Raw genomic sequence first — 18,025 nt, forward strand, 5'->3', positions numbered from 1 at the left:
AAGCCTCTGTGTGACCTCCCACACCCGAGCCTCTGTGTGACCTCCCACACCAGAGTCTGTGTGACCTGTTCACCACTAAACCCGAGTGCCACTGCACACCGCTCAGCCTCTGGGACCGCTGCGTCAACGGGCACTGGCTGCCGAGTACCCCCACCTCTTCCATGGACCAGGAGAACCAGGAAGGGACGAGAGTGTCCAGACTCACACACAGCATTTGTGGGTCCAGGCTGGGTAACCACCACCCTGGAGCAAATATGCCCTAAGGTAGGGTCCTGGATAGAGAACACTCAGGCGATGGGCCGGTATCTGAGTTGCAGCTGTGGGCCGCTTTTCTGACCAGCGTGGAGGCAGATTTGGGCTGTGTCCGAGCTGTTCAAATGCCACCAGCGGCCCAGTGGGGACCTGAGCAGCCTTAATGGAAGCAGATGGGCCTCTATTACCTTCCTTTTACCAAGGGGGCGGAGGAGTCATTCCCAGTCTCACTGGACGGACCATTAATGTATGCAGATTGAGCAGGCAGGGGGCCTGAGCAGAAGTGGCATCACCAGTGTGAACTAATCCGTGCCCAGAGAGTCCTGACAGAATTTGCATTTTATTTTATCTCCGTGGAGTTAAGAATACATGTATTCTTTAGGCAACCCTCCTTCTGCTTTTCATAATACTTAAAACACTGAAGCAGTGTTTTGCAAAAAGGTGCAATCGGCAAATGTGGGCCACTTTTTTTTTTTTTTTTTTTTAGGGTGCCTGGGCCTACTTTGCATCCCAATCCAACCATGCCCTAAGGCAACAATCATCGACAGAGCAGTGTTCCGTACCACGCCTGGCCATAGGGCTCTCGACCCCTCCTCTAATGATGAAACAAGTGTTTTATGAAGGAAGGGACCACCATATTATCCGCATGCAGGGGCCTCTTGACTCCTCCTGAAGATGCAATCATTGGCACCTGCAGGAGGGGAGCACCATTATTCTGCGTGCACGGTGGCCACCTCTAGAGAGATTCATACACTGGTTCAACAGGGCTCAGTCACAAGTCTGGCTGCAGGGGCCTCTTGACTCCTCCTAGTGATGCTGTCAGTGGCACCTGCAGGGGGGTAGCACCATTATTCTGCGTGCACGGTGGCCAACTCTGGAGAGATGCATACACAGGTTCAGCAGGGCTCAGAGCCAAGCCTGGCTACAGGGGCCTCTTGACTCCTCCTAGTGATGCTATCAGTGGCACCTGCAGGAGGGGAGCACCATTATTCTGCATACACAGAGGCCACCTCTGGAGAGATGCATACACTGGTTCAACAGGGCTCAGAGCCACGCCTGGCTGCAGGGGGCCTCTTGACTCCTCCTGAAGATGCTATCAGTGGCACCTGCAGGAGGGGAGAACCATTATTCTGCAAACACAGAGGCCCCCTCTGGAGAGATGCATACACTGGTTCAACAGGGCTCAGAGCCACGCCTGGCTGCAGGGGGCCTCTTGACTCCTCCTGAAGATGCTATCAGTGGCACCTGCAGGAGGGGGGCACCATTATTCTGCGTGCACGATGGCCACCTCTGGAGAGATGCATACACTGGTTGAACAGGGCTCAGTCCCAAGTCTGGCTGCAGGGGCCTCTTGACTCCTCCTAGTGATGCTATCAGTGGCACCTGCAGGAGGGGAGCACCATTATTCTGCGTGCACGGTGGCCACCTCTGGAGAGATGCATACACTGGTTCAACAGGGCTCAGAGCCACGCCTGGCTGCAGGGGCCTCTTGACTCCTCCTGTAGATGCTATCAGTGGCACCTGCAGGAGGGGAGCACCATTATTCTGCGTGCACGGTGGCCACCTCTGGAGAGATGCATACACTGGTTCAACAGGGCTCAGTCCCAAGTCTGGCTGCAGGGGCCTCTTGACTCCTCCTAGTGATGCTATCAGTGGCACCTGCAGGAGGGGAGCACCATTATTCTGCGTGCACGGTGGCCACCTCTGGAGAGATGCATACACTGGTTCTACAGGGCTCAGAGCCACGCCTGGCTGCAGGGGCCTCTTGACTCCTCCTGAAGATGCTATCAGTGGCACCTGCAGGAGGGGAGCACCATTATTCTGCGTGCACGATGGCCACCTCTGGAGAGATGCATACACTGGTTCAACGGGGCTCAGAGCCACGCCTGGCTGCAGGGGCCTCTTGACTCCTGAAGATGCTATCAGTGGCACCTGCAGGAGGGGAGCACCATTATTCTGCATACACAGAGGCCACCTCTGGAGAGATGCATACACTGGTTCAACAGGGCTCAGAGCCACGCCTGGCTGCAGGGGCCTCTTGACTCATCCTAGTGATGCAATCAGTGGCACCTGCAGGAGGGGAGCACCATTATTCTGCATGAATGGAGGCCAACTCTGGGGAGAGGGAGGAGGGCACACACAGCAGGGTCATCCTCAGGTTCAGCAGGACGGCCAGGATACCCGGGTCGGCTGTCGTAAGCAGTGGAGGACGCGGCGCACCCGGCACACAGTGAGCCCTCCGCGGCATAAGGGGCCCGAGCAGGACAGCCTGGCAAGTTTCCTAGTTCCATGTGTGATGAGCTGCTCCAGTCTAAGTTTTTTCTTTGAATTCGGGGACTCAGTCTTGTTTATTCCATTATAAAAACAGACTACAAGTCCCAGAATTCAAAGGAAGAAATCTGGTCCGGAGAGTAACATCCCGCCTGGACCTGGGACACTTGGCAGCTACTGAGAAAAGAGGCGACAACATCACAAAACTCTGCAAATAACGCGCGTTATAAAGACATAGGAAGCACTGGAGTGGGCAGGCCCGGACACATAAGGATGGGCATAGGACAAGAAAATAAAGGTTTGCAGCCTCTGTGGATGGGTTTACTTTGGCTGTCTAAGACTTACACATACAGACCCCCTTCCCCCACACACAAACAGAAACGCACACACACACACAAAGTGGCAATATGAAAGGCCCAGAGACGCAGTTTCCGGTCCTGCCACTAGGTGTCGCGGTGCGCACAGGCTGACACAGCACCAGGCCAGTGTTTGCGCTCCCTGTGCACGCCCTGCGGATGCTGAGTACGGAGAGCATCACAGAGATGGGCAGAGATGCAGGCAGTAGTACTGACTGACGCAGTAGTACTGACTAACACAGGAGTAATGCACGGTGCAGTCGGTACTGAATGACACAGGAGTACTGACTGACACAGGAGTAATGCACGGTGCAATCAGTACTGACTGACACAGAGGAGTAATTCACGGTGTTATTTCTGGGGACGGCGTGGGGGCATTCGCTGCCCCACTACCAGGCCCGTGTTTGCCCTCCCTATGCACGCTCTGCGGACGCTGAGTACGGAGAGCATCACGAGGTGGGCAGAGATGCAGGCAGTAGTACTGACTGACGCAGTAGTACTGACTAACACAGGAGTAATGCACGGTGCAGTCGGTACTGAATGACACAGGAGTACTGACTGACACAGGAGTAATGCACGGTGTATAAGTAACAAAGCAGGGTGTAGAGAACAGGCCTCGGAGGCGTCAATCACTCCCTCCCACACACTGACGCCTCAGCCCTCGGTGACTCATTCCCACTGAGGGCCCGGTGCGGCGGAGAGAGCTGAAGTCTACTGACTGATGCAGCCGCAGAGCATCGCTCAGTGACTAACCATGCGGCACGTCTCCCTCAAACCTCACAGAAAAAGGTCGCTCCTTGATACCGCACAGAGCTCGTTACTTACCGCGGAGCTTCCGTACTCTCATACCCCGCCTCGGGGGTAGATTGAGCAGTAACATTGGGAGGAGGGGGGGTGGGGGGGGGGCGAGCTTCAGGTTTCCTAACAGTCACTCTGGCACATAATCTTAAAATACATCATAGGACAAGTGGGGGGCACGAGAGGGACCTAAGGGGAGAGGGCTCCGGATTGGGAGGGGTATGAGTGAGAGAAAACATTATTCTGTGGAATAACCAACATTTCAATGTCTTTCCAAACAGAGAGAGGGAGAGTGTGTGCGTTTTTGTCTGTGTGTAAAAATCCCCGCTAAAGTCCTAAATAACATCTCACACACCCGACTGAAAGCGCCTGCACCCAACCATGTATCACAAAATACATTTATTAGGGGGTGTAACACCCCGAACACCCCTCCCCCGCCCCCCAAGTACTTGGACTTTGAGGTCTCTTCAGGCCCGTTAAGGACCCTCATTTGTTTGGGGGGGATCGAGTGAAGGGCTATGGAGGGTGGAGAGGGGACAGACAGGGCCTCACGGTTCTCGGGGCGGTGGAGACCTCCGTAGCATGCACGAGCCGAGCCTCGAAAATGTCTAGAATGTAAATCATACGATAAACAAAGTAAAATGTGATGAAGTCAATTTAAAGTTTAAGAAAGTGTATTCCTTTAGCACGCGAAGCTTTGACATTAATAAATCGCACTACAGCAATGCACCGAGAAGTATTTATTAAAAGTGATGGTTTATAAACATGAACAGCAACAAGGGCCTTTGACAAAAAAGCATCAGGCTCCTGGCATTCTACACCGAGCCCCTGAAGTAGCCTCAGCAGGAGCGGGTGGTTGCAGGATCAGAGGGGGCTCTCCCAACCCATCACTTACGGAAGGGTCCTGGCATTCCTCACCGAGCCCCTGAAGCAGCCTCACCAGGAGCGGGTGGTTGCAGGATCAGGGGGATCCACCAAGCCATCACTTACGGAAGGGTCCTGGCATTCCTCACTGAGCCCCTGAAGTAACCTCACCAGAAGCGGGTGGTTGCAGGATCAGGGGTCCACCAAGCCATCACTTACGGAAGGGTCCTGGCATTCCTCACCGAGCCCCTGAAGCAGCCTCACCAGGAGCGGGTGGTTGCAGGATCAGGGGGATCCACCAAGCCATCACTTACGGAAGGGTCCTGGCATTCCTCACTGAGCCCCTGAAGCAACCTCACCAGGAGCGGGTGGTTGCAGGATCAGGGGGATCCACCAAGCCATCACTTACGGAAGGGTCCTGGCATTCCTCACCGAGCCCCTGAAGTAACCTCAGCAGGAGCGTGGACTTGAAAGCCATCAATTAGAGAAGGGTCTTGGTCTTCTACACTGGGACGGTTACACCTGGGAAGGATTCATCCTTTCCTCTGAGCAGTGGCATCACGCTCCAGCTGACCCCACACATTTTCTCGATTGAGAGCAAGATTTTGAAGCAAAGGAATGACTTTTCACTACCTTCAGGGATTTTTTTGTAGGGACTCTCTGGCTTAGTCACCTCTTTGGACAGGAATAGTTTGTTATTGTCCCATTCGTATCAGAAAGCATAGATTACTGGCAGGTAAAATTTAAATTGTATGGCTGATCTAATAAAAAAAAAAAAACAACAGACAAACTAAATGAGGGAATAGAATAAATGATGTGGTCTTCTACTGAAGGTCGGTTCCCATTCCACCTCCTGTGAGAGATGATCATTGAAAAACATGGTTGTGGCACCGCCTCTACCGGAGTATCAGTAAGTTTATTGTTGCAAACTATTGCTTGTGTCCTTTGGAAGCATGCCCATCACTACTTGTGTTTTGTAATTATCCCTTGCTCCAGACGCAACCCAACACTAACAGTTACACAAGCCAGCAAAGGTAGACATGCCCAAGCTGACATCCACGTTCGGCTGGTTCCGTAGTTTGGTCCTACGATACTGATGAACAAGCTACTTACCTCTGTTAATGCCTTATCCAGTACAGGCTAAATCTAGCTGCAGATTCCTTAACTTAGAACTATCCCCGGGCATCAGACTGGATCCAGAAGATTGTTTGAGAGAAGTACCCCTGCTGGGTGCTAGGTGGCATCGATCGCGCCACCCTGACGCACCTACATCAATACTTTTCTTTCCGCACTAGCCAGAATGCTGTTTTCACTGCCATGAAAATCCTGGGAGCGATGAACTCCACTGCTATCACAGAGCGACAAGGTCCACAAACCAGCCTTTTTAGTGAGCCTGTCCTTCTCATGCCCACCCCTCCCATGAGCCCTCAATCTTCTGAACTCGATCATGCAAATAACCATGCGCTCCCCCCTCCCAGGCCTTAAATCTAATATAAGTACAACAAGATGGCAATGCATGATCGTCTATGTAACCAGAAGAAAGTGTAGAAAGTTACAGAAGGTTAGAAATAAAAAAAAAAAATGTTGGTGGCAGATTCATGCAGTAGTTTCAGCCTAAACCCACGCATAATATTGTAAGTTGAAGACCCAAGTTGGTAACATCCCTGAAACTGCCTTGCAAATATAAACTCATAGGAAACATCATTTATTTTTGCAAACAAATGCTAAAAAATGCACTAAAAACATGCCAAAGAAGTGGTGTGCATAAGAGTAATTAAAGCATGGTACCTCAGTCCGGGGAAGGTAGTCCGGGTCCGCAGGTATCCTTGCAATCACCTCGCACATGATGATTCCATATGCGAAGACATCCGCCTGGTGATGACAAACCGAGGTTCAGTATGACATGCACCGTAAGTATTGCACAACACATTCACATGGATATCCCTTTTTACTCATACAAGTATGATGCACTGTGTAAATATAATAAACGCAAGTAACTCAGAAATTTGGCCAGGTTGGTGAGAGTGCAGACACGTGTCACTTCGTACAATAAACTGACTGCCAGTAACAGACTTCTTGTTTGATGCTTTATAATAGGAGATTGTGCGGCTGAAGGATATCACTTCCAGACATAGGGCTTGATTTATATATTAGCGGTAAGCAGGTGTTTGTGTGGCAATAAAATGTTCTCACTCAGGGCTCAGGCAATTATTTTCAAGGCCTTTCCCGGTCCAGATTTAAACCTTGGGACTTTATCTCAGAAACAGAGTTCCGATTTCTCCTGCAGGACAAGGGGGCAGGCTGTATCTCAAGAGGGCTCCATGTGGTCAGATACTTTCTCACCAAGGAACCACTGAAACAGATCTGCTGCTGCAGAGAAGCCCCAAGCGGGACAAACCCATTTTTTCAGCCAAATATATATATGGTATATCCATAGTGTGAGTCTACCCAAAAGGCAGTGTAGCGCTGTACATGGTCAAAGACAAAGTTGTAGAGTAATATGAGAGGAAGCAGACGTGTAGATGGTCAATACATTGCGGAGTAGTGCTCTTTAAAGAGATGAGTTTCCAACTCGTTCCTAAGTTGGAGCCGCATTGGGGTGTATGTATTTATGCATCTACGACTCAGCGACTGCCCTGCCATTGAAAATAGCTTCTGGAGGTTAATCAGTGGAGGAACAGGACAACTTCAATCTGGCACATGTTCCACTTTTAAGTATAAGGCACCCAACCTTGTGGGCAACAAGATGTACTTAGGGGGCAATTATTAATCTTGAAAATCAGAGTTTCCCACCTGTATAAAAGGGTTATTTTGACAGGTTTGACAGAAGGGTTTTGTCTGCTTCAATCAGGCTACACGTGATAGACTTAAAGCCATGTTTTACAGGCCCAATCTGTAGGTGGCACAATACATGCTGTAGTCCACATGCGGCATTTAACTTTTAGACCCTGTGTCCATTTTCCACACCATCTACGAGGGACTTATAGGCAAGTTAAACATGTCAATTAGGGTAAGACAACCATATTTAAAGGAGGAAGCACAGTCACTTTATCTCTGTTTAGCAGAGGCAAAAAGTGCACAGAGATCTAAGCCCGGCAAAATAGGGCCCAGAAAAAGGTGAAAAATCTTGGGTGACCATCTAGAAAAGGCAGGGTTGCTAGCCCCAGTCTTGAGGATAGCCGAAAATGAGAACCACTTGTATTAAGTTTAACATTATATATGCTACTAACAATATGCAAGCCTCAACTCGCGGCAAGGGTAGACTCCTATGGATCAATAGATGAAGAGTTGTGTTTGGACAAAAATCCACATAGTGCATTTAGACAGGTTAGCCAGAAAGTGTTCTTTGTCACAAAGGAAATTGTGTTGTTCTCTCAGGACACATTTCTGGGCTACAAAGAAACATTCTCACACCTGAGTAACCTGAAGGTGAAATATAATGAATGATCCAAGCACAGACAGGATCTCATCTGAACTACCTCTGTTCTCAGGTGTGTGCCTTGGGCAGAGGCTCGCCGGTGTTCGGGATTCAGGGAGGTGCAGTCAGTCGTCCATCAAATACCACTGCATGTGTTAGATTTTTCTATAGAATAGATCACTTATGCCTTCCGGGAAAGGTATGTGAATGCAATGCCATCTTAAGGGTTTATGGTAAGAGGCAAGAAACACCTTAACATACCCGCAACTCCAGATTTCGTTTAATTCAATACTACATTATCCACAGAGCCTACTTCACTCCGGCTCGAGTGAACAGATACTTTGCTCGTCAGGATGCAGCTTGTCCCCGCTGTTTTTGTGTAGATGTGGATTTGCTCCATATGCTATGGTCTTGTCCTCCTCTGTGCTGCTATTGGAAAGCAGTGGTCGACTGCCTGTCGGTGTGCACGATTCGGCGGGTTCTGTTCACCTGGGAGGCGTGTATACTGGGACTTTTGCCCAGAGGCAAGCGGCATAGAGCTAAGGTGCGATTTACAGACCTGGGACTGATCACGGCTAAGCGTCTGGTAACTCGTAGGTGGAAGTCGTCCGGCCCTCCGTCGGTGCAGGCTTGGAAATGCTCCTTTGAGGTGTGGGCGGGGGCCGAGGGAGTGGCGTTGGAGAGAAGAGGTGTTGGGGCTGCGTAAGTTTCCGCTGTCAGCTGGCTGGGAGGAGTTGCTATTGCGCCTGTGGAGTATGAGCGGGGGCACTGCTGTGGAGGAGTCGGTCTAGTGCGGATGGGCGTCCGCTGGGGGAATAGTGCGCTGCGATGGGGTGGTGTGTGCCCGTTGGCATGATTTGATGCAGTACTAGTGTGTTGAAGGGCGATGTTGGCCGGGTTCCGCGATTGGGCTCTGCCCCTCCACCGGTATGCTGGGTTAATGTGGATTAGCTCTCATGCCAGTCAGGACGCGTTTGAATGGTAATTTGTTGCCTGTATGACTAGTAACCAGCAGTTGTTATTGTTTGTACTGTTTGTTTGTAACCTGTTTTACAGTATTTGCCTACCAGCTAGAAATACTCATGTTCAATTATGGGTGGGGGTGTAATGACACTCCGGTCTGATTCGTTAAATCATGCATCTGTTTATCATTCCTCCATGGACGCTCATGCTTTGAGTCCCTGGCGTAAGCACATCTTGCACTTGTGTTGTATATTTGTCAACAATATGCTATGGGAGCTCGGGCTTGACATGGCTTAATGGAAGGATTAGCTGCCTAGCTACAACTTGTTATGGTGCCTGGCTTTTCTCCTTTTCTTTTTAGTTAGTGTGGGTATCCAAGTACATTGTAACTGCACAACGATAATTATCCGCATGTCAGTAGTTCCTACTTGGTGTTAAGATGTGATAAAATGCTAATAAACAGATTTATGAAAAAGAGGCAAGAAACACCTTTAGGTCCATTTACCAGAACCCTGTTCAGTGGGCTTATCCCCATGACAGGTGGCGCCATAGGCAACAGCCAGTGCCTAGAAATCACCCTAATAGGGCATCCAAATGCCTGTAGGCAGTTTGAGTCTGCCTATTGAATCGTATCAAATGCTATGGCCCTGCTCTTATTACTCTTGATTTATAAAAATACTGCTTGCCGTTTGCATCCTCATCGTCTATGTCTGCACAGGAAATGTCAAGGGTTGCGTCATGTTTCTGTGGCGCAATCAAGACTTCCCAAAGTGGGAGACCGATTCGGGATACATGTCCTGATTTACATACATGGGTACGCCAAAGGACCTATCTGGGATAAACAGGTTAATTGCAGGCATATTCTTCGTTACGAAAAAGTGTGGCGATCATAAAGCGAGCATGCCCACCTCACTGCACAGGTATACGAGCTGCTTGCATAATGATCACCACCAGTTGTACCTATCAGGCAGCCAGCAACCTCTATGCACCCACCATGCAAAATGTTTATACTTGAATGTATGTTCCGTAACCCACTGTTATATCAGTACATGAAAATAAATCAAGAAACTTACCCTGAAGCATCTCTGGCATTACTCACTCACCTGTACCAGGCCAGTGTACCTTTCTTCATCCACCGTCCACTATACTCATCGCCCCAACTCCTATATGTTTATGCAGAATGTGTCCGGTATGTACTGGGAGAGTGCAAACCTAACCAGAAAAGCAGTGGAGCACTGTGCTCCAAACGTACATCACTTACATCATAGCATATTCATGAGAGCTCACCTTCACCCGCCTAGCTCACCCTTGGCCAGAAGCCCATGCTGCGTATCCAAATGCTCTCTATTACTTTACCCTCAACTATTCACACTAATGATTCACATCCGCACCACAGGTCAGTGCTTTCTATGCGGCTCTTTGTAGCAGGGAAAGGAATTTAGTGTTTAGTCTACTTTGTCAAGTGAGAAGACCAAGCCTCAATAAAAAACTGATTTACAGAGATTTTACAATCTTTAATACACCATACAAGGTAAAACAACTCTGATGCAATTTAAACAAATGTAAATAGAAGAAAAAACAAAGCACAACTCCCAAAATCTCCACCAGTGATAAGGGTCAGACTGACTGAGTGTACCCTACATGAATAGAGTAGCCAAAGCATCCTCATACCTGCAGACTTGATTAATCAGAGAACTTCAAACACGTGGTTCATTCCTGTTCGGAGAAGTACTTACCTTTTCATCATACAACTCCCCTCGCAGAACTTCAGGGGCCATCCAGTATGGGGAACCAACCACTGACAAGGGCTCCTTCTCACCTCCTTCACTAGAAAGAGAGTACAATTGTTAGAGCTAAAGAACTGCTGAAAACAAGAAGACACACCCCCCAGCATAGCCTTCAATTCATTTTAGTTTGGCTTCCACCAAACACAACCAGAACAAGAAAGTACTCAATATTGGCTGTATGTCAGAACCATGCATGGCTTTATCGCGCTTGCTGCTACATCACAGGCATTACAACGAAGGCGTCCATGCATATCCTTCCAACGACATCCCTTAGGGAAAGCTTTTGACTTTGCAGTGGTATAATTTACTATTTCAACTCCAGTCTGCGCATCAATAGGGAAAGTGTTAGATTTAGAAGTCCAACGCTGCTTTCCCTAAGGGATGTAGTTGTAAAAATATGCGTGCTAAAGGAATTTGAATTTAAGACATATTCATTGTGGCGCTTGCGGTGTAACAGCATGCATGGTTTGGTTTGTGCTGTAAGGAAAATGTTACTTACCCAGTAGACATCTGTTTGTGGCGTGTAGTGCTGCAGATTCACATGCTTTGCATAAGTCTGTCATATAGTGTTGGGCTCGAAGTGTTACAAGTTGTTTTTCTTCAAAGAAGGTTTTCGAGTCACAAGATCTAGTGACTCCTCCTCTCGGTAATGCTGCGCATAGGCATCAAGTCCTTTGTTAGACTGTTTTCCCGCAGGATGATGAAGTAAAAGTGTGTATATGTGTACATAAATAGATATAATAAATGAGATGTCCATGCAGTGTTTGCAATATTTACAATATGTGGTATTACAACAGCTACAGGCTCCTGGGGAGAAGGGAGGGCACATGTGAATCTACAGCACTAAATGCCACAAACAGATGTCTACTGGGTAAGTAACATTTTCAGTTTGATGGCATGTGTAGCTATAGATACATGTTTTGCATAGACTGTAAAGCAGTCCCCTCCAAAATAAGCGGTGGTTAGCCACATTCTGGATGATTTAAAATGCATAACAATACACAAAAAACATAGAAACATGTATTCATCAAACACGCACACAAATGATAATACATTTTATTTACTATGTAAACAAATATAAATAAAATAAAAAATAAAAAAATAGCAAAGTTGGAGCTTTCTAAATTCAACTGAAGCCACACATCTTCCATACTATATTCTGTTTGATGCACCCGCACTGCTCTCACGAATCAGTCTGAGGACACTAATTTAAATTTTACCCTTCACTTTCAAATTCCTTGACATTTACTCTAAGTTTTGAAATTTTCAGTTGTAAATTTAAACACTTTATTTATATACATGTTATTAATCTGTTAATATCATTTAATTTTCTAAGCAGTCGCGTCCCACCCCTCTTAAGAGGCTTTGCAGAGCCCCCCCCTTTCCCTTCCAGGGGTCCCCAGATATAGGTCGGGAACCACTGCTGTAGACGTTTGACCACCGCCTGCATCACCCTGCTGATTTGCTTCATGTGTAGCAAAGGCTGCAGCCCTTTTAAAGGTCCTGCCCTTGGTCCTCAGCTGAAACCTTATTTTGTCCAAGTTTTAAGCACAGTCAACCTAAAGGAACAGAAGGGTGAGGGGAGGCCACAGCAGAACCGGATGAGCAGAAGTAGATGGAGGACAACTCTTTTACAAGGATGAAGAAACGGGGAGGGACAGACCTTGGATACATTTAAACAGCACACGGGGAAAGTGAACTGATGAAACTGAAAACAGTCAACAAATCAAGATAAACCAGGAAAACCGCATTGAGAAAAGAGGGCAAAAAGGACACGTAATACTGACTGAGGAAGCAAGTGAGTAAAGAGAGAGGCCAAGGGCAGGAAGGACAAATGATTAGAAAGTTACCCGACCTGGGTAAGTTGCAGAGGTTTAATGAAGATGCTGCGGAGAAGTGATCAGATCTGCGACCTGGGTAAGATGCAGAGGTTTAGTGAAGATGCTGCTGAGAAGTGATCAGATCTGCGACCTGGGTAAGATGCAGAGGTTTAGTGAAGATGCTGCTGAGAAGTGATCAGATTTGCGACCTGGGTAAGATGCAGAGGTTTAATAAAGATGCTGCAGAGAAGTGATCAGATTTGCGACCTGAGTAAGTTGCAGAGGTTTAGTGAAGATGCTGCTGAGAAGTGATCAGATTTGCGACCTGGGTAAGATGCAGAGGTTTAGTGAAGATGCTGCTGAGAAGTGATCAAATTTGCGACCTGGGCAAGATGCAGATGTTTAATGAAGATGTTGCTCAGAAGTGATCAGATTTGCGACCTGGGTAAGATGTAGACGTTTAGTGAAGATGCTGCTGAGAAGTGATCACAGTTTGCAGGTGTTAGATAACTAGAGTCACCACAGGTGACAAGGTGCTAGCAAAAGGACAAGGCAGGGACAGATTACTCAACGGTGTGAAGTGGACACAACAAGGGACGATGAGAGAAAGGGACTAAATGGTGCAAATGAATGAATACACAAGGGCGAGGAAAAAGCTAGGTCGGAGCTGAGAGCCAAGAGAGGGATAACATTCAGAAAGTGATGGTGAAAAGGACATTAGAAACAGTATCACTGAGGACAAAAGAAACAGGGAATGAAAATACAGAGTTGAGGTCTATGTTTGTACACAGCAGTTGTACAGCAGTCGTAAGAGATCAAGGTCAGGTGGCAAAGGGAAGAGGACCGAGCCATGGAAGACATCCTGGGATGAGAGATGGATCCAAGAGAAGCAGTATGGCTGCCCGAAAGAACCAAACTTTATAGACAAAAGGAAGAGATGCTAGTTAGAATATTAAGATTAACAGAGTCAAGGACCAGGACAATGAAGCGAGAAGAATCCGTAGCTCGATAAGATGTGGGCGCCTTTTGGCAAAGCAAGAGAATCAGCTCCCAGGAAGTGGAAAAAGCGAAGGAGGCAGAAGGCACCAAGGACAACCGAGAGCTGCTGATGGATTGTGCAGCCTGGGGGAAAGGAGTATGTTACGGAGAAGAGAAGTATCAAGAGAAGACTTCTAAAGCAAAGGACTGATGACGGTCAAAATCAGGGAAGAGCAGGTCAATAGCTTCAGGAGATAAAATAAGAAATGTGGGTAGAAACTGGGTACAAAGAAGGGGAAAGAAAACCGTAGAATTTGTTTTTTTCAAGAAGAAACCAAGCTGAGAATCCGAAAAAAGAATGACAAGAGAGGGTTGTCAAGAAGTGGTAAAAGTTGGGTATGAAGGGGACAGCAGAAAAAGAACAAAAGGAAAATAATTAGCAGTCAGGAGCAGACATCAGGAGCACAAGAGTTGGACTCAAACCACTGACACAGCCGAGAACAACAAACAGGGCACTCGGAAAGAAATGCTCCGAATTGCAAACTAGCCCCGTTTTGAGGTGAGGACCTCAGCCAGGCACATAGCAATGGTACTTAGGGCGACTTGTGCCTAGAACACATCCACCCATGAGTGCAGGCTGCGCCCGGACTGGAGCAGTTCTGTAACCCTGCAGTCCAGCTCCACCATCCCAGCCTTCACTCGCCCACTTACTCCTGATGGAGGGCCAAGCAATTCTCGATCCACCTCAACACACAAGGACATGACCAAGAGGCGCCTGGCCGTCCTTTCACGTGAGGCTCCGAAAGAAAGGGTATCAAGGTACGCCTCTGCAGTGGACCCATTTGTAGGGTGACCAGATTTTGAGGAGCAAAACCCGGGACAGGTCAGACATAAAAGAAGGACTAAGACTACTTTCACTTTTATATGTGGCCTGTCCCGGTTTTTTTTGCGTAGCTTTGTGAATGTGTGCATATACATGTGTGTGAGTACATTTAAACACGCATACATACACACACACACACACACGCACCATTTACAAGACTACATATATAAAATTAGCTATGGCGTGACCTCCCACCCTGCACCCACCTCTCTCTGCTCCCCACTCCGAGACTCTGCTGGGAGTAGACAGAGGACTGTGTTGCCTGACAGTAACAGGTAAATTACTTTAATTCTTTCATACTTTACTTATGCTTCCCTACATGATCTGACCTTTGGCCTAAAAACCGGGACATTTGTTTAAAAAGAGAAGCGTCGGGACACCGGGACAGTCCTCTAAAAACCGGGACTGTCCGGGGAAATCCGGGACGTCTGGTCACCCTAGCCATTTGCGCTATCTGGCAGGTGGCGGTGGCCAGTGAGGAGCCAGCGTCCATCTTTAAAGGGCCCGGAGGAGACTTCTCTCCTCAATGAGGAAGCTGGAACCCAACTCACTGGATGACTGATGGCGCCAATCACCAGCTCAGGCCGCGAGGATGTAATAAAGAGGGCACCGGGCACCATCAGATCCGCGCTGGCCTGTCAGTGATGCAGCGGGGGCCCCCAGCCTGCCGGGCCATCGCCCCAACAGGGAGGACACACAGAAGGGCTTATTGGCATTTCTCCTCGCTCCCTTCCGGGCAATAAGGCTCCTCTTCCTAATAAAAAGCCTCCCCGGAGGAGACATTTTACCGAGAGCGATAAAACCCAATGCCCTTTCACAACAGCCGGGCGGGAGAAGGGAACGCCGAGCGCTGGGACGGGGGAGGGAGGGATGGGGGGACACCGGGGTTGGGGGCACCTAGCACAGGCAGAGGAAGAGCCCAAGGTACAGAGATAGGGCACCAGATTTTGACAGCCAAAAACGGGACATTTCGCAAAAAACAGACGAAGAACTAATTTAACCTCGCCCGAGGGGGCACGGAATGACCTCGTCATCAATACTGAAAGAAACACAGAGGCGGCACTAAATGAAAAAATAAAGTCTGTTTATAAACCCAGCATCAAACATCTTATTAAAATAGATTTCTAATGAGAAATGCTAATTGGTACTTCTCTGTAAGACATAAAACTTTCCTCCGATATTAGCAGTCGACCCTCGGTGAAAACCGGGACTGTACCGGCAAATCCTGGGCGGGATATGGCCTTGTAAGGAGCCCTCATCGTAAAGGTACCTCAGTCTCAACTAGCCCAGACCCCACCCAGCATCTCCATCTCCTCCGCCGTGTGCCCTCAGATGAAGCTCGGAGCACCTGTGCGTCCATCAATGAAGCTTTGAATCAGGAATATCTCTAAGGTGTCCCCGCTTTCCCTCTTATGCGGCCGTCTCGCCTTCTACGGAAGCGAACACCAGATAAGGACTCTTTATCCGCTTCTGCCCGAGCCGCACCGGTCCCATGTCAAGGACACTTGCACTGAGGGTATCTTCAATGCTACTGCACATACCTGGTGGCTGGCCAGTCTGTCTGGGACCCGCCTTACCAGCAGAAAAGAGATGCTTGTCCTGCAGCTGTCTGAGCTGCATGTAGTCCTGTCATGGAAGCCTCTACTGAGTCTGTATGAAAGAAGCTTGCTCTGCTGCTGGCTGTGTGCGTGTTCTGCCTGTGAGGGAAGCTTGCTCTGCTGCTGGCTGTGTGCGTGTTCTGCCTGTGAGGGAAGCTTGCTCTGCTGCTGGCTGTGTGCGTGTTCTGCCTGTGAGGGAAGCTTGCTCTGCTGCTGGCTGTGTGCGTGTTCTGCCTGTGAGGGAAGCTTGCTCTGCTGCTGGCTGTGTGCGTGTTCTGCCTGTGAGGGAAGCTTGCACTGCTGCTGCACAGGCTCAGCGCATGTTCTCCCTAGAATGGAGGCTTGGACTGCTCCTGTAAGGCTGGGTGCATGTTCTGCCTGTTATGGAAGCTTGCACTGCTGCTGTATAGTCGCAATATATGTTCTGCCTGTGATGGAAGCTTGCATTGCTGCTCTGTAGGCTAAGTGCATGTTCTCCCTACGAGGGAGGCTTGCACTGCTCCTGTAAGCCTGGGTGCATGTTCTGCCTGTGTGAGAAGCTTGCACTGTTGCTGTACATGCTCAGTGCATATTCACCCTTTGAGGGAAGCTTGCACTGCCGCTGTACAGGCTCAATGCATATTCAGCCTTTGAGGGAAGCTTGCACTGCTGCTGTAGTGTCTCAATATATGTGACCCTGTGAGGGAAGCTTGCACTGCTCCTGTACAAGCTCAGTGCATGTTCTGTCTTTGAGGGAAGCTTGTACTGCTGCTGTACAGGCTCAGTGCATGTTCTGTCTGTGAGGGAAGCTTGCACTGCTGCTGTACATGCTTATGTGCACGTTCAGCGTATCAGGAAGCTTGTACTGCTGCTGTACAGGCTCAGTGCATGTTCTGCATGTGAGGGAAGTGTGCACTGCTGCTGTACAGGCTCAGTGCACGTTCAGCGTATCAGGAAGCTTGCACTGCTGCTGTACAGGCTCAGTGCATGTTCTGCATGTGAGGGAAGTGTGCACTGCTCCTGTACAGGCTCAGTGCATGTTCTGCCCATTAGGGAAGCTTGCAATGCTGCTGTACATGTGTATGTGCATGTTCTGCCTGTGATGGAAGTTTGTGCAGCTGCTGTACAGGCTTAGTGTACATTTGGCATGCGAGGGAGGCTTGTACTGCTGCTGTACAGGTTCAGTGCATGTGCTGCCTGTGAGGGAAGCTTGCACTGCTGCTCTAAAGGCTTAGTGCATGTTCTGCCTGTGATGGAAGTTTGTGCAGCTGCTGTACAGGCTCAGTGCACATTTGGCATGTGAGGGAAGCTTCCACTGCTGCTGTACAGGCTGTGTGCATGTTCTGCCTGGGAGGGAAGCTTGAACTGCTGCTCTACAGGCTGTGTGCATGTTCTGCCTGGGAGGGAAGCTTGCACTGCTGCTCTACAGGCTGTGTGCATGTTCTGCCTGGGAGGGAAGCTTGCACTGCTGCTCTACAGGCTTAGTGCATGTTCTGCCTGTGAAGCTTGCACTGGCGGGAGGGCGAGAGAAAGAAAGAGAAAGACTTGCCCTACTGCTGTCTGTTATTTATTTTCCCTCGTGGAAGGGTACACTGGGGGTCTGTGTAAGAGACGCCTTTGCTGCTCTTGTCAATGGGACATATGTTGTGCAAGCAACAGTGGAAGTGGCGGAGATATTTAAACAAGTGAAGACTACTTGCTTTGCCAATGTCTGTCTCTTTTTCGTCAGGCACCACAGTCGATGATAGATGGAGAACCGAATCATGGGCCATAGAGGCCTGGGGAACCCCCTCCACTGCTTAACACTTGCCTCTTGCTTTCAGTCAGGCCGGAGAGGCCGGATAGAGTCAGTCGCCTGGTGTAGATAGACAAACGTCACAGAGTTCCAGTCTCTTCTGGTCCTTCCAAGAATGCCTGGAGCCCTGCTCTTCAGTTGTCAGTTCAGTCCTTGGTACTGATACTGAAGTCTTCACTTCCTCTGGGGAGCCCTGGTACCGCACACCAGTTCACGATGAGTAGAGTTAACCGAGTCAATCCCGTCCAGGAAACAGACTCCAC

At 48.9% G+C, this 18,025-nt stretch overlaps 1 protein-coding gene across 3 annotated transcripts in view; it reads right to left on the minus strand.

Moving 5' to 3' along the window:
- LOC138261608 (dual specificity testis-specific protein kinase 1-like) overlaps window positions 1-18,025 on the minus strand; it is a 377,555-nt gene that overhangs the window by 43,140 nt on the left and 316,390 nt on the right. For all 3 annotated transcript variants that reach the window (XM_069210760.1, XM_069210858.1, XM_069210947.1), the window contains 2 exons: window positions 10,659-10,749; window positions 6,330-6,413 (listed from right to left, as the gene is read on the minus strand). In XM_069210760.1, coding sequence (XP_069066861.1) covers window positions 6,330-6,413; window positions 10,659-10,749 — 175 coding nt within the window. The remainder of the gene's footprint in view (window positions 1-6,329; window positions 6,414-10,658; window positions 10,750-18,025) is intronic.

The sequence above is a fragment of the Pleurodeles waltl genome, chromosome 1_1, assembly GCF_031143425.1.
Source record: "Pleurodeles waltl isolate 20211129_DDA chromosome 1_1, aPleWal1.hap1.20221129, whole genome shotgun sequence".
Taxonomy (NCBI): domain Eukaryota; kingdom Metazoa; phylum Chordata; class Amphibia; order Caudata; family Salamandridae; genus Pleurodeles; species Pleurodeles waltl.